The 24,241-nt window shown below is 40.1% G+C and overlaps 3 protein-coding genes across 4 annotated transcripts; 1 reads left to right on the top strand and 2 right to left on the bottom strand.

Annotated features, from left to right (window-relative positions):
- Window positions 1–1,800: 1,800 nt before the first annotated feature.
- LOC115102432 (bridging integrator 2-like) lies at window positions 1,801–13,042 on the bottom strand. The gene is made up of 12 exons (XM_029622373.2): window positions 12,840–13,042; window positions 5,525–5,657; window positions 5,306–5,386; window positions 5,100–5,154; window positions 4,688–4,782; window positions 4,473–4,568; window positions 4,199–4,306; window positions 4,011–4,096; window positions 3,804–3,879; window positions 3,534–3,616; window positions 2,714–3,332; window positions 1,801–2,516 (listed from the first exon to the last, which is right to left on the bottom strand). Exons 2-12 carry the CDS (start codon window positions 5,606–5,608, stop codon window positions 2,463–2,465), a joined length of 1,437 nt encoding a protein of 478 aa, XP_029478233.1. The 5' UTR covers window positions 5,609–5,657; window positions 12,840–13,042; the 3' UTR covers window positions 1,801–2,462.
- si:ch211-210c8.6 (uncharacterized) lies at window positions 11,758–14,985 on the top strand. Its single transcript, XM_029622374.2, has 5 exons — window positions 11,758–11,972; window positions 13,092–13,197; window positions 13,506–13,612; window positions 13,827–13,999; window positions 14,231–14,985. Exons 1-5 carry the CDS (start codon window positions 11,822–11,824, stop codon window positions 14,507–14,509), a joined length of 816 nt encoding a protein of 271 aa, XP_029478234.1. The 5' UTR covers window positions 11,758–11,821; the 3' UTR covers window positions 14,510–14,985.
- Window positions 14,986–15,748: 763 nt separating this feature from the next.
- Window positions 15,749–23,948, bottom strand: racgap1 (Rac GTPase activating protein 1). Of its 2 annotated transcripts, XM_029622371.2 has the most exons (18): window positions 23,761–23,948; window positions 23,151–23,171; window positions 22,870–22,957; window positions 22,561–22,763; window positions 22,278–22,423; window positions 22,088–22,157; window positions 21,835–21,888; window positions 21,663–21,743; window positions 20,930–21,047; window positions 20,596–20,726; window positions 20,246–20,410; window positions 19,989–20,087; window positions 19,629–19,827; window positions 18,231–18,336; window positions 17,961–18,093; window positions 17,645–17,771; window positions 17,329–17,440; window positions 15,749–17,084 (listed from the first exon to the last, which is right to left on the bottom strand). In XM_029622371.2, the coding sequence occupies exons 3-18, from the start codon at window positions 22,952–22,954 to the stop codon at window positions 17,000–17,002; spliced, it is 1,914 nt and encodes a 637-aa protein (XP_029478231.1). In that variant the 5' UTR covers window positions 22,955–22,957; window positions 23,151–23,171; window positions 23,761–23,948; the 3' UTR covers window positions 15,749–16,999. The 2 variants fall into 2 exon arrangements, with proteins under 2 accessions (XP_029478231.1, XP_029478230.1); XM_029622370.2 differs by lacking the exon at window positions 23,151–23,171 and having other exon boundaries at window positions 23,761–23,947.
- Between the last annotated feature and the right edge of the window lie 293 nt (window positions 23,949–24,241).

Here is a 24,241-nt window from a genome sequence, read left to right as displayed (position 1 = left end):
GCTTTTTTTCAGCAGGGACAGGGAAGATGGTTAAAATTGATGGGAAGATGGATGGAGCCAAATACAGGACCATTCTGGAAGAAAACCTGAGGGAGTCTGTAAAAGACCTGAGACTGGGACGGAGATTTGTCTTCCAACAAGACAATGATCCAAAACATAAAGCAAAATCTACAATGGAATGGTTCAAAAATAAACATATCCAGGTGTTAGAATGGCCAAGTCAAAGTCCAGACCTGAATCCAATCGAGAATCTGTGGAAAGAACTGAAAACTGCTGTTCACAAATGCTCTCCATCCAACCTCACTGAGCTCGAGCTGTTTTGCAAGGAGGAATGGGAAAAAATGTCAGTCTCTCGATGTGCAAAACTGATAGAGACATACCCCAAGCGACTTACAGCTGTAATCGCAGCAAAAGGTGGCGCTACAAAGTATTAACTTAAGGGGGCTGAATAATTTTGCACGCCCAGTTTTTCAGTTTTTGATTTATCCAATAAATGTCGTTCCACTTCATGATTGTGTCCCACTTGTTGTTGATTCTTCACAAAAAAATACAGTTTTATATCTTTATGTTTGAAGCCTGAAATGTGGCAAAAGGTCGCAAAGTTCAAGGGGGCCGAATACTTTCGCAAGGCACTGTATATATATTTTCTATTGTGTTATTGACTGTACTTTTGTTTATCCTATGTGTAACTCTGTGTTGTTTTTTGTCGTACTGCTTTGCTTTATCTTGGCCAGGTTGCAGTTGTAAATGAGAACTTGTTCTCAACTGGCCTACCTGGTTAAATAAAGGTGAAATAAGTTTATTTTTTATTTTTTAATCAGGACATAAGAATAACAGATGCAAATACTGAAATGCAATGAGTCATTGTCGTGATGTGGTCGATGCAGATAAAGAACTGTCTCTAGGGTAAAATGACTTAGCTACTGCCATAGCCGGGAAATAAAAAATACAATAAAGGGTAGAATATTGGTATAATTTCTGCATATCAACCGTTTAGGTATTTATTCAAACTGTCGCCTGGAACAGCATGTTTACTGGCTAGTTGGGTACATCACACTTTTAATGCTGCCATTGTTCATCATGCAGCTGTGTACGTAAACATATTAAATTAGGTCCGTGTTATCCGGAATACCCTAAACCTTACCTAACCTAATCATGTCAACTTCAAAGGGGTAGAGACATCCCAAATGATAGCATGGACCCAATTGAATATGTTTACATAGTACGAGCAAAAAAGTCGCTGGTTTTATTAGCTATTATTTTTTTATTAAAAGTATGAATTTCAGCACCCCGTGGAAGGGACCGCTGTTGGACAGGACACACACAGGCACAGGAAAGCGTTTTCAGAACTGACATTTTTACAAGAATCGACTGATAATGACACAATGTTGCTAGCATATCGCGCGACCAGTCATCTCAACTCCGCGGCGATATAAGAGAAAGGAGCTGAGGTTTCCCCAGGTACTTTAGCTGAGGAAGTAGAGATATCTGCTGAGCGATATTTGCTTGCTGGTCACATTTCTTTAGACACCACTTTTCTTTAAAACAAAACAAAAAGTTACGAAATACAGTATTTTAAGCGAGCTAGCTTTAGTAATCCAGCAACGAAAAAGAAAACACATAAAAACAGACAGCTGTGCTCGCCGCTTAAACGTTCTTGCCTTGCGCGCCGCGTTCTTGAAACGCACGTGTGCTAGCTCACGTGACATTGCTATAATGGCTCTTGGGAGGTTTCATGTTGCACCAATATTGTTGCAGATCTAGAATATTTACAGTACTGACAAATCAAGACACAAGGGGCAGAGATGTTATCACTTTAATGATAAATTGTTTATAAATACATAATTAATCAAAAGACACATCTAGGTTTCCTTTGATTTTACATTCAGTCATTTGAGTTTTTCAATTACAGGAGTATCACTCAACAAGCCATTATAAAAAAAAATACATTTGTTTAATCAATAATCAAGTTCTTCATGTACAATTTAGCACACACAGATAATAAATAATTGTTTTCTATGGATTTCTATTCAATTTTGCAAAGTCAATCACAGTTTAGTGAACTTGCTGTTTCTCTACAATTAAATTAAAAGACAATTGGGTGACGCAGTATTGGATTATTGGCAGAAACCTATGCAAAGCACAAACAGACATACTACTCATTTTATTAATAAAAACAAAACAGCTCTATTGAAAATATATTGTCCACAAGCAAGAGCTTTCAGATCTTAGGCAGCTGGAGGAAACAGCAGATATTCTTATATCCTGCCTGTAATATTGAGAAGGCTCTTCATTTTTATCCTATGTCCCTCGTGCAGTATTCAGCCCCTCTCCCTTATTACTATAACTAGTTCTGTGAACAAACACAAAACATTTTGACAGTTAACAAAGAAGAAAAGCAGCCTTATCCATAATTATAGTTACTTCAGACAGGAACCGACATTTTCCTCAGAGATCCTTCATTACACCACAGTGTTTTTCACATCCTCTGGCTCCTGGATATGCAATTTTTCTGCCTAAAAAGTAAAAGACGAAAGTGACAAGTTATAGACCAGTAGATCAAAAAGGTTTAGCAGCTGTCGATGGCATATCATTATTATACTGCCTGTCTTGATTACAGTAGACCGGCATGTAAATCAAACGTACCACATACGAGAGCCAATAAAAGGTTGTGTCTGTGTTTTTACAGTGAGATCTCATCCTGACAACTCACCTCTTGGACAAGCCCAGTGGCCTCTATGTCAGAATCAGAGCCATCTGTAGCCGCTCCGTTCTGCACACCATGAACCCCAGCGTCCACAGGGGCCACAGAGCTCTCTATGGTCAGCTGGGGGGTGTATATGGCCGAGAGCTGGAGCTCAACACTCTCCAGGTCATGAGAGTTTGTCACTTCGGGGGTACTCTCAGTTAATGCAGCAGGGTGCTGTTTTGAAGAAGGCTCAGACTTTCCCCTTTTAACACCCTTTTCTTCCTCGGCCAGTTTCTCTTCCCCTGACTTTTGACCACTGCCGGAGGCCCCTTCTGTGGTGGTGGTGTCATCCCTGCTTTCAGACCCTGATTTCTTCTCTGTAGAAGGATCCTCACTACGGGTGGAGTCTGCATCCAGGACTCTGGCCCCTGAGGAGGGCTCTTCAATAGGTAGGGGCCATGAGGAGACTGCAGATGTGCTGGTGAGTGACTCATCATAGCGAGGACTACTAGGAGATCTGAAGCTGGACCTGTCTCTAGTGAGGGTGCCTGACTTGCCTGGACTAGAACTCTGATGGAAGTCAGAGAAGCTGGCCTTCCATGACTTGGGGGACATGAGAGATCGCCTCATCAGAGAGCCAGTCCTGAAAGATATGTGAGAGGGGGGATATGACTACATGTTGATACACTTACTTTTGCTTTGACTACTGTTATGCTTTATAATACAATCTGTGTTTAGTTCATCCCAGATCACAACCCATTGATAGACTCAAATGGGAGGAAAGTCAATTAAGATTTTTTTTTTTTAAGTGCCAGTGAGAGATGTAAAATCCTTACCAACTTACCGATTCAACCCCTTGATGACAAATACCTTGTCTGGATGCTGATCCTTCAGATCCTTCATCACATTCTGCAAATCACTGTTGAACTGAAAGAGAGGAAGTTACACCAGATCAAGAAAATAAATACATCGAAAGAGCTAGGACTTTTGTTACCTAAATGCAGACAAAACAGTTCAGTTAATTTGTATAAACCAAAGCAAAGCCCCACATGACTGCTATTGTTGGATGTGTATTCCCACCCAAGTTATTGTGAATAATATGAACTGCACATACAGTAGTCATTTCCTTGAAGAAGGTGTCCCGCAAATTTGAGATGGCTGTGAAGACTGACACATAGCATCCAATTCGGCTTTAGGAACAAAATGAAAGAAAAAACATTATTAATTTGAATAGGTTATTAGACACTTGACATGATGATGTATTTATTTGAATGGTATGTCATTCTGCTATCTGGCTCTGTGCTGACTTCTGACTCCTTACCTGTCATAGAGAGTAGGGAGCTCATCCCTCAGCTCTCTGTTGATGCCCTCAAAGACACTCTGGGCTATGTTCACTTCATCAGCTGCCTGTACAGAGAAAACCACCATGATAAGATTGAGTTTTGTAGCTTAGCTTAAATGATCATTGCTGTGCAAAGTAAGTAGACAGGGGTCTTTTGTCTGTCTGACCTTGGCTATTTTGACATCATCTTTCTTTTTAGCATTCTGCATCGCCTCCAAGTGGTGACGGGATGAATCGTAGTCAACCAGCTTCCTGCCTCGTTTGGCCACCTTCTCCTGGGGATTTGGAGGAGAGGAAGGATGCACTTGAAAGATAACATACTGTATTTAGGAAGTGTGTGTGTGTGTGTGTGTGTGTGTGTGTGTGTGTGTGTGTGTGTGTGTGTGTGTGTGTGTGTGTGTGTGTGTGTGTGTGTGCCACCCGCACATTTTCTAGCCTTACCCTGACATCTGGGAACTGGCTCATATAAGACTCCATGGTACGAAGCGCCTGATCTAACAGCTTTGCCTCATAATCATTCCACAGGAGGTCTTCACCCTGTTGGCATAGGATATATTTATATATATATTCATTTTTTTTACAGAAATGTGCGTTATAACAACCAACAAAGAAGTCATGCATGTCATCCTTAATAATACAGCAGTGCGATGACTGACCTCTACAATGGCCCCCAGGTCCTCTTCTCCATTCCAGTCCGGCTCATAGACATCATACAGAGACTGGGAAAGCCGTTTTGAAGCTTCCCGCATTTCTGTGAAAAAGTGGACAACACGGATCACATTTTATCAGGCCTTGGACACCGCTGATGGTAAAGCTATAGAAAACCATGCAATTTAGGGACAACGTCATACATGTTACATCATCATGCATCATGTTTTTAAATGTATGTAAATTGTAAAGTATTTTGTCTGTAAATGTTGTTTTTTTCGTTATGTGTTTATGTGTTGGACTCCAGTAAGACTAGCTTTTGCCATTGGCGTCGGCTAATGGGGATCCCAATAAATCAAATCAAAAATCAAATACAGATCACAATCATTTACAACATAGACAGGCAGAACAAATGTTTACCTTTGACAGAACTAATGTAATGCTTTAGGTCTTTGTATAACCGGTTCCCATCAATCTGCAAACAGAGGTTATCGAGTAATTTGTAGGCTATACATTCATTTTTGGCATTTACAGGGGCAGATTGAAATGCCTTTGCTAAATCATAAAATATCGGTGAATATATATGATTGGTTCATGCATGGAGATTGACTGCCAATGAAGACTACCTGTTGGTCAGTGAGATTTAAGAGGCATTGCTCAAATCTTTCATCTTTGGTCTCCACTGTCTTTCCAAACTTCTGCAAGACCTACAAAGTCAGGAACAAAATACATGTACACGTCAAGCTACCTCTAATGGCTTGAACCTTTATGCTTTTCTTCTAAAGTTAGATTGAGAGGCATATGGAGATCATGCTGTGCATTATATTGAGAAATGTAAAGCATACCTTCTCCTTGCCCCTGCTCAGTTGCCTTTGGACTCTTTTGGCAAAGACCCCAGCACCTCCTTTTGGACTGTGGCCTTCTGACATACTTTCCCCTTTTCCTTTCTTGCTTTTCCCTGTTGAGTTTTTTTTTATCCTTGGGAATGTAGAGATAGGGGAAAGAACAGATTACAAAGATCAATCTGTCTGTATAGAATGGAGAGTTCTCATTTGGCAACCTAAAAGTAGTTGATTAGAATATTGGTGGGACAGATATATCGTCAAGTATGCAGTCATTTACGTGCATCATGTCAAAAGTGCATAATCACTTGTGTATTCATTATTTCACATAGGATTCACGGTATGTTGCCTGTAAAAACAATTGGGCAATGTATATCTCCTTTATACAGCACTATCTTTACACCTCGTAGGCATTCACCTTCTATATGGCCATTATTAAGACGGCAACGGATTAAAAATAAGAAATAACGAGGAATAACCTGACGAAGATTCTTGCAGGTCAGATAGAAACTTTGTTTGTAAAATAAAGGTACGTGGCGGAGTTTATGAGTGTGCGGGCTCTATTTCTTTAATGGCAACTGAGCAAGAGACATTTAACGTTGACCTTTGTTGTTACAACCGTTGTCATGGAAACACGATGCATTTTAAATTCCTCCAGATTGACAGATTGCAATGCACTGCTTTAATTTCTTCACATTCACAAACAGTAAATTAGCAGCTCGCAATACTTGTAAATCATTTGTAAATAATTACCATGTAATATGTTAATTTTACTGTTATGGTGAATACAAAGTTGGCTACAGTTCAATTCTAAACGTTGTCAGATATGTTCTGGTAGTAATGAGCTGGCTCGTACAGCTATTTAAATGACCTAGTTTAGCAAACCAAAACTTAATTGGCTAGAAAGTAGCTTTTAGTTGCCTGGCTTGTTAGATTTGCATATCGTAAATAGCCACATTTTTAAACGAAAGTTGTTGTTTTTTTGGTGCAAAGAATTGAGCAGGTGATGTTGCTATTTGCCCGACCAGGCTGCTGGTTGCATTTTGTTTATACTTTTCCATATCAATGACAATTACACGTTTTTAAAACGTTGGACAACAATAATAGGTTGTTGATGCGTGCCAAAGCCAGTAAGATGATAAGGTATACTGTCTGATGGGTTAGCAGGACTTTTAAACATTACCGCAATCGTGAGTCATGACCAATGATGTGGTTGGCCGAAATAAAAGTACAGGCTTTTGCCGCGTTCAAAACAACTGGGAATTCTTTAAAAAATAAATATATATATTATATATATAAATATATAAAATATATATATATATTTTTTTTTATTCATAATACAAAAATCAGCAACTTACATTGCTACATCAAACATGTCTAACAAAACAAAGCACAGGTATTAGCAAGAAAATACTAAAACATGCAAAAAATATATAAATAAAAATGATAAAAATTATAAAAAAGAAACAATTCTAGTGCAATTGTATTCACTTTGAAAAAAAGTTATTCTTGTTGTTATTCACGGGGGATAATGTCTTAACAAGATAATTAAATTCAATCAAAAATATGTGTAATTTTGGTATAGAATCCTGGAATTTTTGTTTGTGTATAAAGTATTTGGCAACAAGAATTTAAAAAATGCACAATCATTTCAATGGTCTTGTTATCATTGTAATAGTAACATATCCTTCATGTCAAAAACATGGGTAGTGTTCATAATGGTAAATAAGTATTTTGCAAGGTTTTCCCAAAACTCTGACAAATTTACATTCAAAGAACGAGTCAGAGTCTCACCTTCTTTTTCACAGAAAACGCAGATATCATCAATAGCCACAAATTTGAACAACATAGAATTACATGGATATACCATATGTAGAATTTTAAAGTGCACTTCCTTACATTTGTATGGTATACAATATTTGTAAGGCCTTAACCAAGCTTTTTTTCCAGACAGTGTCAGGAATAAGCATGTTCCAGAAAAATATTCCTCTATGTGTAAGTTGGTTCCGTGAATGAAGAATTTGTTATATATATTTATTACAACAAGATTTCTCAAGTAAGCCCACGCCTTCCAAACTGAGTTCTGGATAAGCTTTGTGATGATCACAAATTATGAGTTTTCATTAGTGTAGTTGGACCACTGGGACTGGCTTTGATCAACGAAATAAACTCTCTGAAAGGTATTAGAAAGTCATTCAATGTTATAAATTATTCATATGTAAGATTATTACCCCTGTTGTCAAAAACATCAAGAACAAAGTCAATATTCCTCTCATGCCAGCTGGTGTAGAACAATGACTTATTCCTTACATATATGTCTGAATTATTCCACAAAGGAGCTTTGTGGGGGAAAACTGTGCAGGAAACATATTTTCCAGGCCATTAAAGCTTGTTGGTGAAACCTAGCCAATTTAGCGAGTAAACTTTCAGGAATATAATTACATTTCAGTAAAAAGTTAAGACCTCCCAACTTATTAAAATACGTTATTTGGTATGAAGTACCATATTGATTCAGTATTGATCAAACATCTTTTCAACCAGTTGATCTTGAAAGTGTTATTTATGTCAACAAAGCACTTCCAGACCTCCTTCAGCTCTTTTATTAGAGAGGACTGACTTGTTTAGTTTGTGAGACTTCTTTTTCCAGATTAAGTCAAGAAAGGTATTGTTGATCTCTTTAAAATTAGAGGGAAGATATACACTTATATAAATAGTTCTGTGTTACTAAACCTTAATACATCCAAAAGATTCACTAACAGAAGTGTATGACAGGGATGCCCAATTTTGGCATTTTTATTCATTGTGGTTGTGGAATATCTCTAGATATTCTAAATAATGCAGATCTGCGTGGTTTAACAACTTGTAACTCGGGAAAATACGAAATCAAATCATGACGTCAGTGATCGTTAAGCCGAAGTTCTAGAAAGAGGCCCGAGTCCCCGAGTTCGAATTCCTAATTGGATGACCGTTAAAAAATAGTTTTTTCTAGTAGGAGCTCGTTTATTTTTTTTTTTTTTTTTTTGCTCGTTGTTTTGAACACAGTGAAGTCCGAGATTTCCGAGTTCCCAGTTGTTTTGAACAAAGCATTTGTTGACGGCAATACCTATCAGATATACAGTGGGGAGAACAAGTATTTGATACACTGCCGATTTTGCAGGTTTTCCTACTTACAAAGCATGTAGAGGTCTGTAATTTTTTTTATCATAGGTACACTTCAACTGTGAGAGACGGAACAAAAACAAAATCCAGAAAATCACATTGTATGATTTTTAAGTCATTTATTTGCATTTTATTGCATGACATAAGTATTTGATCACCTACCAACCAGTAAGAATTCCGGCTCTCACAGACCTGTTCGTTTTTCTTTAAGAAGCCCACCTGTTCTCCACTCATTACCTGTATTAACTGCACCTGTTTGAACTCGTTGCCTGTATAAAAGACACCTGTCCACACACTCAATCAAACAGACTCCAACCTCTCCACAATGGCCAAGACCAGAGAGCTGTGTAAGGACATCAGGGATAAAATGTACACCTGCACAAGGCTGGGATGGGCTACAGGACAATAGGCAAGCAGCTTGGTGAGAAGGCAACAACTGTTGGCGCAATTATTAGAAAATGGAAGAAGTTCAAGATGACGGTCAATCACCCTCGGTCTGGGGCACCATGCAAGATCTCACCTCGTGGGGCATCAATGATTATGAGGAAGGTGAGGGATCAGCCCAGAACTACACGGCAGGACCTGGTCAATGACCTGAAGAGAGCTGGGACAACAGTCTCAAAAAAAACATTAGTAACACACTACGCCGTCATGGATTAAAATCCTGCAGCGCACGCAAGGTCCCCCTGCTCAAGCCAGCGCATGTCCAGGCCCGTCTGAAGTTTGCCAATGACCATCTGGATGATCCAGAGGAGAAATGGGAGAAGGTCATGTGGTCTGATGAGACAAAAATAGAGCTTTTTGGTCTAAACTCCACTCACCGTGTTTGGAGGTAAAAGAAGGATGAGTACAACCCCAAGAACACCATCCCAACCGTGAAGCATGGAGGTGGAAACATCATTCTTTGTGGATGCTTTTCTGCAAAGGGGACAGGACGACTACACCGTATTGAGGGGAGGATGGATGGACCATGTAGCGCGAGATCTTGACCAACAACCTCCTTCCCTCAGAAAGAGCATTGAAGATGGGTCGTGGCTGGTTCTTCCAGCATGACAACGACCCGAAACACACAGCCAGGGCAACTAAGGAGTGGCTCCGTAAGACGCTTCTCAAGGTCCTGGAGTGGCCTAGCCAGTCTCCAGACCTGAACCCAATAGAAAATCTTTGGAGGGAGCTGAAAGTCCGTATTGCCCAGCGACAGCCCCGAAACCTGAAGGATCTGGAGAAGGTCTGTATGGAGGAGTGGGCCAAAATCCCTGCTGCAGTGTGTGCAAACCTGGTCAAGAACTACAGGAAACGTATGATCTCTGTAATTGCAAACAAAGGTTTCTGTACCAAATATTAAGTTCTGCTTTTCTGATGTATCAAATACTTATATCATACAATAAAATGCAAATTAATTACTTAAAAATCATACAATGTGATTTTCTGGATTTTTGTTTTAGATTCCGTCTCACAGTTGAAGTGTACCTATGATAAAAAATTACAGACCTCCACATGCTTTGTAAGTAGGAAAACCTGCAAAATCCGCAGTGTATCAAATACTTGTTCTACCCACTGTATGTATATATAAAGTTGGCGGCATGCTAAAGTGAAGCTATATAGGGCAGTTTTTTGACTACAATTCCGTCTTCTTAGCGGGCCTATCATATCTTTCCAAGTCAAGCCACTCCTACATACTATTATGGAATTACATAGTCAGGAAGGTAAAGGAAGCAATTGATGAGGTAGGGCAGTGGGCATTATTGTGGAGATTCAGGTTCTCTGTAGAGAACTCAGACAGTGTTCTTTACCAGGAGAAAGGTGGGAGATGAGGTACGCTTGAGGTTATATGGGAGAAACTTGGAGAGGGTGGGGTTCCTCATCGAGGACCATGTATGTTGTATTAATCTGATCTATAATAGACTATAGCAGTAAAGCGTATGATTCGGCAGCTTGGACCTTATTGGAAAGTTTAGATGTCATACAGAGGCAAGGACTCAGAATATGTAGTAGGGCGTTTCAGACGTCCCCAGTGGCTGCACTACGGGTGGAGATGGGGGGGATATGCCATTGCAGATTAGGAGACAGCAGCTGGCAATTAATTATTGTGTCAACCTACAGGGCCATGGGGTGTCTCATCCTTCGAAAGGGATTTTACAGGCATGCTGGGAACATGAGCAAAGACGGAACACAAGCTTTGGGTGGGTGGGTAATACGCAGGCGAACGTATTACAGATCATCTGGCTGTATATACGGTGGAGCTGATGGCCATACTGTTGGCCTTGCAGTGTGTGGAGGACATCAAGCCAGACAGTAGTTACAGTATTTGCTCTGATTCATGTGCAGTGTTGATGAGTCTCCTGTCATTTAGCTCATGTAGCATACAAGACCTTTATGAGGTAATACAAACCCATGGCAGGATTAGAGCGATGGGTATACAGATAAAGTGTACTTGGGTCCCAGCCCATGTGGGGGTGGAGGGGAACGAGGCAGTTGATATACTGGCTAAACAAGCACTTAGTAGTGGGGCTATTGATGTTATGGTTTCAATGAGCAAGTCAGAGGGAAAAAGGCTGATATTGACAGTGATGGTGCAGAGATGGCAGGACCAGTGGAATAGAGATACTAAGGGCAGGCATTTATTTCAAGTACAAGGAAAGTCGGGGAGGGGAGGATGGCAGGAAGAGACAGAAGAGGGAGCTATTTTTTTTTACAAGATTTAGGGTTGGACACGGCCAGTTGAATAAGACATCCAATCTGATAGGAAATCATCCAACAGGAAAGTGTGATTATTGGTAGGAAACAGAGACAGTGGAGTATGTATTGATACAGTGTGGGCAGTATGAGAGGGAAAGAGAGAGGCTGAGATCTAGTATAATGTGAGAAGGGGATACTGAACATTTGTTTAAATAGTATATTGATTAGAACGTCGTTAGATATAGTCTCAAATATGTTGTTATCTTTTTTAAGAGAAACGGTGCTGGCAGGTAGGATTTAGTTTCTCCCTGTCGCTGACCCACACTACAGTACAGTAGGTGGCGGTAATGCACCGTTGGATGCCAACCGCCGGTAAACCCCACCCAAGAATAAGAAGCAAAATGTTATGGAAGAAGTGAACTTTATACTGGAGTGTTATTTGAAGAAAGTGGGAGTGGTCCGATGTTGGAATACCAGTTGTTGTTTCAGAATTTACTGGACATGATAATGGGCAGTACGATAGTGAAATGTGCAGCTACAGACCTGGGAATCCAGTGGGCTGGATGGGCCATTGCAGCAGCTCTCAAAACCGAGAAGTTCTATGACTTAGCAGGTAATAACACTTGATTTAAGCCTACCGGTATGTCAATTCTCACCGAAGCGTTTTGTTTGTTTTGTGAATCGCTATGATTTCATGTTGTGGTTGGTTGAATAAATCACCCAGTGTATATGGTTTTGTCATAAAATATAAACATTCGTTCAGTCAAACTAAACATATGCGTTGGAATCAGGCATTGTGTTTTTCATTCAAGTATAGCATGTTGTATCTGATGAATATCAATGTTACAAAACCACTGTTATCTAAACCGCTTTGTTGTAAAACAACTTAAGGACTCCTCCCTCATTCAGATAAGCTTAAGGATCTTCCGAAAATCAGCTTAGTTTAACATTACGGCCAACTGACTACCAATTTTACAAGCCTCCACTCAAATGTTAAAATTAGCCAGATAATGCTGCAACATCCATCTATTAACTAGCTTCGATAGCGCATCCGGATGATTTTAAACAAATGTTTACATTGTAGCGCGAGATTGGTGTTAAATGTGTTGGCCTATCGCGAGATGTTTGTCACACATTGTTACGTTGTAGTTCGCGCAAATGCAATTGGTGCTGTAAGTCCCAACTCCGGTCATCGAGTAACCACAGCAGTACAGTTTTATTGTAGCCCGTCTTTTGTCGATCATCCAACAATAGCATGGTAAACTAAATGAACATAAGTTATGTAGGCCCTTGAATTTGATGGATTGAGTGAGGAAATTGTTGCAGGGTTTTTCATTGTTACAGTATAATATTGTCGACATCTATATATGATCTGTGAAAGTTCAATGGGCAAGTAAAAACTGTTGTGACAGTATATATGTGCCATTCAAGAATAACATAATTTACTTCACCGTTAGTTATGTAAAAGACTGCAACTTACCTGTAGACACTGATGAATGGGCATTCCTTGACAAAATTATTGTGCCACTCCTCTGAGCTGTCTGTGCTCTTGGAAAGTTTTGCCCTTGTACTTTGGAGCCAATTGTCACTCTGTCAGTAGGCTCCTGGGTAAAATATTCATTGATCACGCCTTACTGTGCAACTTCTGTGTGATAGGAGTGGGCAGAGCCATGTACCATGCCCAAAGGGACACATGTCTTGGTGCTGATGAACCTTGGTTGTATTTTTTTAGGGTCTGGCACATTTATATTACTCGCCCACCTGAGTCGCTATTGGGGAGGGACTCGTCATTTGAGGCAAAATGTGCAGACCGGATTGGTGACAGCATGGGGAGTAAGGTAAGCTTGACAGGGTGACAGCAGGGTCTCCAATCTAATGTCACCTGCTATGCCCAACAATGAATTCCCATCCTAACAATGGAGAAGAACAAAAAAAAGCTATAAACACCTGCAGAGCTTTAGTGTTCTCTGATCATTTACTTTTCAATCAACAAAGTGTTGTATCAGGTTAGTAATCTTATCCAAGGCTGAGGAGGTTTGGCCAGGCCCAGTCGCAGAACCCTCTAAGGATGGGACTCATTAAAGTTGAGTTAATGAATAATGGCGGGGTTAATGTCAAACTAATGCCTATGTTCTAACCTCTGCAGGCTTGGAACATTCCTCTTCATGCGGATCTTAAAGGACGGCCAGGATCGCAGGTTTAACAATGTCAGAGACAGCCCAGGGACATTCTTTGTGTACTGGAGTGTTCAAGGTACTTTGAATCATAAATTAGGTTTACCATTGGATACTGACAGTACAGTACTCTTTTGAAAATGTTTTATATTTTGGACCCAGGTGAATTTCTAATTGAGAGGAGCATTATCTTGACATGTATGCAATTATTATTTATAGATTGGTAGGATAGACTATTTCTGTGGACTAATCTACCATTGGTTCAGTACATAATTTATTCCTCTTTCTTTCAGCTGTTTGGGTGTTCATGACCCTCCTACCTACTCTCATCCTGAACAGTGAGCAGCGAGATGAGCCATTGGGCCTGAGGGACTACCTGGGCTGGGGGATATGGGGCCTTGGCTTTGCCACAGAGGCCATTGCTGACCAGCAGAAGTGGCTCTTCAAAGGAGACCCAGATAATGCTGTGAGTCAGCTTGGTGGGCTGTTTTTTTCTCTTCAGGACGTTGACTTTTTAAAATAATCATGGATGCAGTGGGGGAGTTGCAAAGTATTCTCACTACAAAATGCTGTCTTATGATGAAAACCCAACCACTCTCAAACCTTTGAAAATAAACTTCCTGTATTTGTATGTTAATTTATAGAATATTTATTTACCCAGAGAATAGCCTCAATTCAGCCTTTCCATTCTCTCCAGGGAAAGTTCATCCAGAGCGGGCTGTGGGGCTACAGCAGGCACCCCAACTACCTCGGGGAGATACTCCAGTGGTCTGGACTCTTCCTCTCCGCCTCTTCAGTGATGAAGGGTCCCCAGTATGCCAGTGTGCTATCTCCTCTGTTTGTCTGGTTCCTGCTGCGTCACGTCAGTGGCATTCCCATCCTGGAGAAGCAGGCCATGAAGAAGTGGGGCTCAGACCCTGCCTTCCAAAACTACGTTAAGAACACTCCTCTCCTTTGGCCAATTCCCAAGTTCTGATGTGTTACATACTTTCTAATAGGGTGTTCTGGCACAAGGGGAACTTACTGAACAGGACCATTTGTAATCATCAAGCATCCAATGTGCTGGTTGTCTTTGATATTCTCATATCGAAGCACACATATACACACGCAGAAACTTCAGATTGTATCTTGCACAAATGTTTTCATAAAGGTTTACTTAAAATCCACAATTTTAACTATACCACTTGTTGTCTAAATACTTGAATGTACTACTTAAGTAGTTTTTTGGGGTTCTGTACTTTACATTTGATATTTTTGACAATTTCACTAAATTCTGACACCCAAAATTACTCGTTACATTTTGAATGCTTAGCAGGACAGGGAAATGGTCCAATTCACACACTTATCAAGAGAACATCCCTGGTCATCCCTACTGCCATACTCACTAAACACATGATTTGTTTGTAAATGTTGGTGTGCCCCTGCCTATCCGTAAATAAAACTAGAAAAACATGCGGTCTGGTTTGCTCAATAAGGAATGTGAAATGATTTATTTAAAAAAAAAAGTATTTTACTGGGTGACTTGTCACCTCAATAGAAAATATTGACAATTGGGTACTTTTCCCACCACTGCAAAAGTCAGTTGATGTTGTAAACCTGCTTGTATCAGTGCTACTCGGTCTAGTCTGCTTTGGAAGATAAGGACTGTTATTCCTTGCACTTCTGAGCAAAAATAAACTGTTTAGAGGAAGTGAGAACACAACTTGAGTAATGACCTGACTACAGTAATATTCTGAATGATCTACATTCTACATGTAACTGACAAAATTAAGGAAACACCAAGTGGCTTAGAGTTGGGCAAGAACAGCTTCAATGCACCATGGTATAGATTTTATCACTGTCTGGAACTCGGCAACACTATTCTTCCACAAATTCCATAATTTGGTGATGGAAAGTGCAGTCTCAGGCTCTGCTCCAGAATCTCCCATAAGTGTTCAATTGGGTAGAGGTCTGGTGGTTGATATGGCATACATTGTTTTCATGCTCATCAAACCATTCAGTGACTATTCGTGCCCTGTGGATGGTGGCATCGTCATCCTATAGGGGCATAGCCATGGTAGCCAAAATAACAGCCTGATCAGCATTTTCATACATAGGATGTTAATTGCTTCTTTAACTCAGGAACCGCACCTGCTTTCAATACTTTGTAGCCCTCAAGCATTTCCTGTCTTTTTTTAAGTTAGTCCAGCAACAATGAAAGGTAACGAGAGACCAGTTTAAATGTACTATATACTGTTTTTACAAATCACAGATCATACAACTTGTACAAAACAAATTGACCAGAAAAAGCTTTGATGAAAGGAAATGTTACATTCTTGTTGAAATGCCCCCATTTCTACACACAGATTCTCAGTTACGCAATGCAGCGTTCTAGGCCACTAGGGGCACAGAACATTATAGCCAGAACCAACCTTCCATTGTGCAAACAAAGATGGTCATGAGTGTGTAGTAAATCAAAGTAAAGTAATCAATGTCCAAGGACTACTTGTAGTATAAGCTATATTATAGAACGCTCAGAAAAGTGAAACGGGTGAAATGTTAAACCTAAGTTAAGTTGTATCAGAACCGGCCGTGATTAGGAGTCCAATAGGCCGGCGCACAATTGGCCCAGCGTCGTCCGGGTTTGGCCGTCATTGTAAATAAGAATTTGTTCTTAACTGACTTACCTAGTTAAATAAAAGGTAACATTTAAAAATAAAAAAATAAAGTTAAGAAAAAGTAAAACGTATAATCAAGTTGTATGAATAAATGGCAAAATGTACTTGGACTCACCAAGCATATAGCTACTTGGTTACCTCTGTTAGATAATTATAGCTAAAGAACACTGCATCATATTAGTATTGCCATACTGTGGCTAGTCTTGAGTATGTAAAAGACAAATGGAGTTAAACATGTACGATCAAACTGCTAAAGCATGTAGACCTTTCAAAAGTGATTATACAAATACAGAAATATAATGCCACCCGCAGTGCCAACTCCGTTCAAGCCCGTCATAAAAAGCTCTATGCAAAGTTGTTTTCTAACTGGTGATCCGCAAATTGCATGTTAGATATTCATATAAGAACAGCCTTTTTTCCCCAACAGCCTAAATTCAGACACGCACATTCGCAACCAATGTTCAAATGTTTCTTTGTAAATAAATCACAGGAGGATACTGAAGAAAAACCTTGAATTGTATCTACAAACCTAGTACATGTCATTGCCAGAGGTGATGCGAAATCAACAGAAAGCATCTTGATTCAGAGCCAACTTTAAAAAAAACTGAGCTCCAAAGAGACCCTCCCTTTTGATGATTGGAAAAATATATTTTTTTGCACACGTAAAAAAGACAAATCCTACCATTTAAAAATATAAAACATCTGTGGAATCATTACTGTCTCAATGGTGTAAAATAGTCTAAAATAAAACAAGTAAAAACCTATCTACTGCTAGGTACTGAACAGAGCTGCTCTGCAGCGGCTTTGGATTACTTGAGGAGCGGAGATGCAAAAAAGTTTCCTTGGCGACTGGTGATTCCCACTCCCACGACAGACTTGCCCTTACTCCCAAACCTGAAAGTTACAACAAAAAAACAGTAGTATTAGCATTAGTCAAATGAAGCCAACGTTAAAAGGGAACCAATTATGAACTTGGTGAAAGAACTTATTCAGAGGTCATCTACATTAACTTAAGGCTGTCGGTTTTGTTGAACAATGGCATTTGCATTGAGACTAGTGAAAACCCAAGTCCTTCAGCCAGGAACTACATACACATTGCAGTGTATAAGTAAAATGAATGACAGGACAGAGCACTTACTTGGGTGTAGTCTTGCTCAGGGTGGACCTCATGCGTTGACCCAGAGAGCTGGAGGACGGGGTTTTGTTCATTTGGTGGTGCTCTGGAGTGGTGAGAGGACCCAGCATGCTCACTGGAACAATATCAATACACAGTCAACATGAGTCACATTACCCCAGTTGGTAACCAACTGATTTACATTTGTTTTTAAATATAACATATTTTCATAAATTGTCAATATAATAACACATTAACCTAAATGGAGGACCTGGCCAGAGGCAGGCACTCACGTGGGATTTGGTACGGGTTTGCTGAGAGAATGCTTGACTAGGCTCACCTTTGTGGTCAGGGGTATAACAGTTATTGTTCTCGATAATCATGTGATCAGGGTGCGGCTGGTCATGGTCCACCATCATGAACTGGCTCCAGTACTCCACCGGCAGGCCCAGCAGACGCTCAATAACCTGGGTAATAATAGAAATGCATTAGCTTCTGTTTTTTCCTGAAGAATTACAGCATATTGCCACATCCTCTTTGACGGGGCAAAACAGATCAAACAACTTGCAAGACTTAAAATAATTAGACGTTAAAATGTAACCATGGTATTTTTACTGCAAGTTAATTAAACCAAGACTGTTGCTGTAATGAGTTACCTTGGGCTGGCGTTTGGTGTCCTGCAGGATTGTCACGGGCTCTGGGTCAGGCACTGCATGGCCAACAATAGTTGGCCCAAACACCCGAGCCAGGTTAGTGATGTCCATCTTAGTGTCCAGGCTTTGTGCAACCCTGAAAGAGAATAAATGTTGGGCAATAGGAGCCCATTTATCAAGGGGGAAAACAAGCAACAAAGCTCAAAGGGTCAATGATAGGGAGCAACAACTACATTTAAAATGAGTAAGGAGAGCTGCACAGCAGATGCTAACCGCTGAAGATGAATGGCCAAGAAGGCCAGGGTGTCCCTGTTAGCCTGTGGCAGGTCACTGATTGTCTGGTACATCAGGGCAATGCTGTTATCCTCATCCGCCAGCTCTGAGGACAAAGTGAAACGTCAGTAGAGAGCACAGAAGTTGAGTTGTAGACGGATTATTATTTGTTTTAGTCCAGATGAATAATTTAACATTGCAGGGACTTAGTAACTACATTTATTGGTGACCAAGAACATCACGAAGGAACACTTAACTGTATTACTAACCAAAACATTTAGTGTGCCCATGGCTATGCAAAGCAACTAAAAGACACCTTTATCCAGTCTACCACTGGCCAAACCAACCACAGAGTGTTAAAGTTATTGTTTTATCGCTTAAAACCTGTTAGGGATGATGCGAATTTTCAAAGCTTTTCAACGTCCTGCTACTCATGCCAGGAATATAGTATATGCATATGATAAGTATGTGTGTATAGAAAACACTCTGAAGTCTCTAAAACTGGTTAAATCATGTCTGTGGCTATAACAGAACGTGTTTAGGAGTAAAAATCCAAGGGAAAACTGTTCACCAAAAACACACAAAAAAAATATTCATCCGCCAGTCTTTGTATTGTCTAAGGCGATAGAAAATAGATGAGGTCCCGCTTACAATGCCTACAGCTTCCACACGATGTCGCCAGTACTGGCAGTTCATTGCATGTTTATCCTTGGTGGGATGACGTATAGGCACTTCCTGTCTTGGGGTCCACCCAGGAAGTTAAGAAAGTGAAAAAATGACAATGATTTCAAGACTTGCTGCTATCGAATACAGATCGCCCCGTGATCAATTTGATCGATTATTAACGTTTATTAATACCTAAAGTTGGTTTACAAAAGTAGTTTGAAGTGATTTGTAAAAGTTTATAGGCAACTTTTTTAATTTTAAAGGTGAATTGTAAAGGTGAATTTTCCTGGATCAGACGGCCTTCATAAATGGACATTTTAGGTATACAATGACGGATTTAAATCGGGAAAAAGACCCAATTGTGATGTTTATGGGACATATAGGAGTGCCAACAAAGAAGCTCGTCAAAGGTAATGAATGTTTTATATTTTATTTCTGCGTTTTGTGTAGTGCCGGCTACCGCTAAATATTTTGTTTAGGTCTCGTTCGGGTATTTCGGGGGGTGCATGCTATCAGATAATAGCTTCTCATGCTTTCGCCGAAAAGCATTTGACAAATCTGACATGTTGGCTAGATTCACAACGAGTGTAGCTTTAATTGAGTACCTTGCATGTGTGTTTTAATGAAGGTTTGAGTTTTAGCGAGTACTATAGGTGGCGCTCTGAAATTTCCGCTGATTTTGGTTCCTGTACAGGGACCACAATCCGCAACAAGTTAAGGGCCAACACCAACCTGCAGCCTCCATGAAGGTGTGGTTGAGGCGGAAGGTGAGGAGGGGCTCTTTGAGGTTCCTGAGGAAGTCCTTGAGGAGCCCAGTGACGCAGTGGATATCATCCACCTTGCTGAGCAGCGGGACAGTCTTCCCACGCAGGAACTTCTCCTTCAGTTCCTTGACCGTGCGGTCTGAACCGGACAGCCGATAGAGGCCGGTCTGGGAGAGAAAAGAGCATGGTGAAACAGATCGCTTCAAACTATTTACTGTGTTTCACACAATATTACTACTGTATAAACTAAGCGTAAAAAAAATATTTAAATTATACAGCTCGGTGTGAGGCTGTATTTTTTTTAAACAGACCGGAGATGACAACTCACCTCATGTAGGCCCCTCTGCTCAATCTCATTGACGCAGTGCACCACCAAAGAGGGAATCATGGGAGATTGGACATGGGAGACGTAGTCTGTAAGCGTACCCTGGGATCGGTAATACATTTAAGAGGGAATGGTTATCCCATTAGACTACACTGAAATCACAAGATATTTGAAGACAGACAAGTTGCATGTATCAGAATGAACGTATTGTTTTGAGTATATGAATACAAGTTGAGAATTCACAAGAAACAATCCTGTACCTGTCCGATTTTGACAGGAGTGCCACTCAGGCTGGGGATGCATGGCAGGGGACAGCGTTCACGACACTCTGGGTGGGTGACCACTCTGCAGTCACGACACTTCAAGGAGATCTTTCCGAACTTGATCCTCTTGCCACAAGGTACACATGACTCTGGCTTGATTACCTGTGCGTGAGGTAAAACAAAGCGTGGTTGATACAAGTTCGCACAAATCATAACTTGTCATTTTAACCTGAAAATAAGAACCAAAGCAACACGTTTTTATTACAAAAGCTAATTCAATAAAATAGCCTTTCTAAATTCACCCATGTGATAACGCTCTCTGACTGAAAACAAAAAGACATTCCTACCGTTTTGGAGACAAACTCGTGCAAACGGACACCCCCGTTGCCCTGGGGCGTGCTGGGTTCCTGAGGCCTGCTGGGCTGTTTGAACATGACATCCTCAGACTTTACTGACTCCGAGTCCCACTCCTGTGTAGCTGAACAAGTGGGAGCGAGAGAGGTCAAATACTGCTCTGACAAAGCAGTTATGAGTTATGAACATGTCACATTGTCAAGGATAAACTAATAGTCCCGCTGCGTGCTGCTTCCCAAATAAATAGCACATCATGCTTCGACATAAAAATACCATCTTCCATTTTAAAGTTGACCAAATAAACAGTAAATGAGTAAGAGCTGTTACCAGTCTTTCTCCTGCTCCGAGTCCAGTAGGGAACCGACTCAATAGTAGAGACGGCTTCGATGGGACCGCCGTTAGCAGGCACGGTCACTGTAGTCTTGGCCACAAGAGACTCATTTCCCTACAGCCATTAAACAGATCAGTCAAATCACTTTAAACCTCAAGCGTATAATGAGTAACGGCTCTCAGTTACCTACATTTAATTCATTTAGCAGATGCTCGTATCCAGACTTACAGTTAGCGCATTCATCTTAAAAGATACATTTCATCATAGCACCACCCTAATGTGAAAATGGTGCATTCCTATGTTTGGTAGTAAAAAATAAATAAATAAAAGACAGGAAGATAAGTGTTTCTAATGACATCGGTGTACATCATGTGATTTTAACCAATGAGTAAGCATTTCCTACTAATTGGTTGAAGTGCACTGGAAACACTTGTCTTTTTAACTACAAAATGCACCATTTCATATGTTGATGTTCAAGTAGTGCTAGAGATGAAAGTTGAAAATGAAATTTCACAATAAGATAGCTAAGTGAAAAAAGCACAACAGTCGTAGTAAGTAATTTCTTAAATAAAAATAAAATAGTTATCAGCAAAGTCAATGCTAGTAAAAATATATATATATATTTGCATTAAAAAATAAAGTGTGTGACATCTGTCTTTTTAAGATGCCCTTTAAAGGGTTTCAGATGTTTTTGGACAATGGGCATATTTACAGAAATGAAACCTTTACCTTTTCAGAAGTTCTGCCTGTTGATCGAGACCTTTTGGAAGCACATGGGGGACCATCAATGAAATTTCTTGAGGCAGAACGCTGTAATGAAGATGTCAAACATGTTAATAACAAATACACCACCGCACCCTTCATTTACACATTCAATAAATAATTCCAATGAACTGCTTACCCTCTTTTCACGTTTCTTCAGTCGCACAGTTCTCACGATGGATGAGTCCCAGTCCTGGAATGGTTTATCAAACAAACAGACCAGGTTCATTATTGCAAAATATGCCAACTTATCATCTCAATTATATTATGCATATATATTATATTATTATACTATGAATTGCTTTAGCCATTCTCCAAGCTAAAGGTTTGGATGAGTAATATACTTGATTCAGAGGCTTAAGCATTTAGACAAGACAAATATATAAACTTACCAGAGAGTCATCCGTTTTATCATAGCTGATGTCTGATGAAATGGAGGCAGACTCATCTATGGTCTTCAATCTATGGAAAATAACCAAATTAAATAGTGTAACTTTTCAGATGTTGATATGTTAATAGAAAATGCATTGGTAAGCTTTCCAACTCATGAACAGAAGCAAGGCACGAGAAGTGGGTCCTTACCTTCGGCTGGTGTTAAGGTTGGTTGGTGCCGTCTGAGAACGAGCGTTAAGGAAGGCCAGAGCAGAACGCTGCTCTTCATTCAGCTGGATGCTATTGCTGGAGCCCTCGGTGATCAGAAGCTCCCGAATCAGCTGGATCTGGCGGTCCTGTAACACAGGGAGAGCGGAGGTGAGAGGAGTCATATGAAGCCATTTGACAGTTTATTGGGAGAAGAGTGAACCAGTCTGAGGGTGCCAGTAAAGAGAAGAAAATATGAAAATAGACTTTGTCTGTGCATACACACCAACTTATCACAGTCAGCTTCTGCCTTCTGGCGGCGGCGGATCTCCACGTCGACTTGATTTCGAGCATGCTTGAGTTTGACTTCCAGGGCTCCCCTCTCAGTTTCTGCCTTGGAAAGCACTTCCTTGCAGGACCCCAGGTCCCGCTCAAGCCTGAGCCATCTACGACGGCAGTCCTCAAAGTTGAGGGCCATCTGGATGAACTCTGATAAGGAAAGTTGTACAATAATGTGTGTTAGCTTTAAATACATCTTATCCATTGTCTATATTATTAATCTCCTTGTCAAATCAAATTAAACAGAATTACTTACGGGGCTCAATGCTCTCATTGAGGATGTCTACATGAGACCTCAGATTGCCAAACAAGCTGTGTAGGTTCATCACAGCAGTGTCCATCTTCTAGGAAAAATAAAGGACACATAGAAACCAATACTGATCATGAACTTCTATGAGGCTCATAAAAATAAAATGTCAATATTGAATAACATCATCCCCAAGCTAATTGTTTCGGCACAATTGTCTGCTGGTGAACCCTAATCAGAGCTTGTAAGTGTGTTAGTTGTGTTAGTCCTATAAACCGAAAAGGATTTACCTCTGGTTCGTTCAGCCATTTCTATGAGGAAAGAATCTTGTTTTATTTAACTAGAATACGGTTTTGGCTAAACTCCGAATACAAGGTCCGAGGTTAACACAGCCTTAGAAGATTTTACGTTGCGTTTTATGAGATTACATCAAGTCATTTAAAATTACCGTTATGAATTATTGAGCCTGTGCTTTTTCTTTTTGATTATATAAAATAAATCACATTTCACAAAAAGGTTAGAAGATTATCTCATAGAACAAAAACGTGTAAGATCTTCTAAGCCTGTGTTTGCCACAGACCTTATTTTCAGCATTTATTCAAAACGCCCACATTTTTGTCCAACGAACCATGACGGAGTTAACGTTAGTGCCTAAAAAGACGCCATTACCATTACTCTATTCATCATAGTAACCGAACTAAAGTTGAAGATTTGAGTAAACATGTTGATTGTAATTTTTTAAAAGTTTACTCGCACATACAAAACATTTAGCTAATTTAGCAAGCAACAGTAGATTTAGCTAGGCTAGCCAACATTGTTAGTGATGTAACTATGATTCAAAAAACTACAGCTAGCTAGCATGCTAACGTTAATAGAATAACTAACGTTACAATTACATACCCGCTTGCTGAGTCCACCACTCTGAGTAATGAAATAAGGCAGACAAAACACCTAAACCTTTTCACAGCCAAATGTTTTGACCTCTCTTTTGGCACTGGATAAGCAAATGTGTTATTCTTTTGTTCGGATCATCTCAAGCTCAGCTCCTAGAAATGTGTATTCAAGTAAAATAGGCACGTTTAATTTCAAATGTACCCACTAGCCAATGAATATCAACTGACGTTCTTCACGTAGCTGTACGTCAACGCGTATAGGGGCCAGCAGTCCCATAAAACGGTTACCTCTTAGCTCTGATCCTGGATCAGACAGTCCTGCAAGCAAGCAACAGTAGCCTAAATAAAATGTGGCAAATATGTGGCAAATACAATAATCAATATTACGTTCTAATGATGATGATAATTATGATAATTATTGGGATGTTATACTTACCCACTGGGCAAGTGGGTATGACCATGAAATGTTGCTGAGGTTTTGACCGTGT

This window comes from Oncorhynchus nerka, linkage group LG20, assembly GCF_034236695.1.
Source record: "Oncorhynchus nerka isolate Pitt River linkage group LG20, Oner_Uvic_2.0, whole genome shotgun sequence".
Classification (NCBI taxonomy): Eukaryota; Metazoa; Chordata; class Actinopteri; order Salmoniformes; family Salmonidae; genus Oncorhynchus; species Oncorhynchus nerka.
Note: the sequence above shows the minus strand (reverse complement) of the source record. Positions and strands in the feature narration are given on the sequence as shown.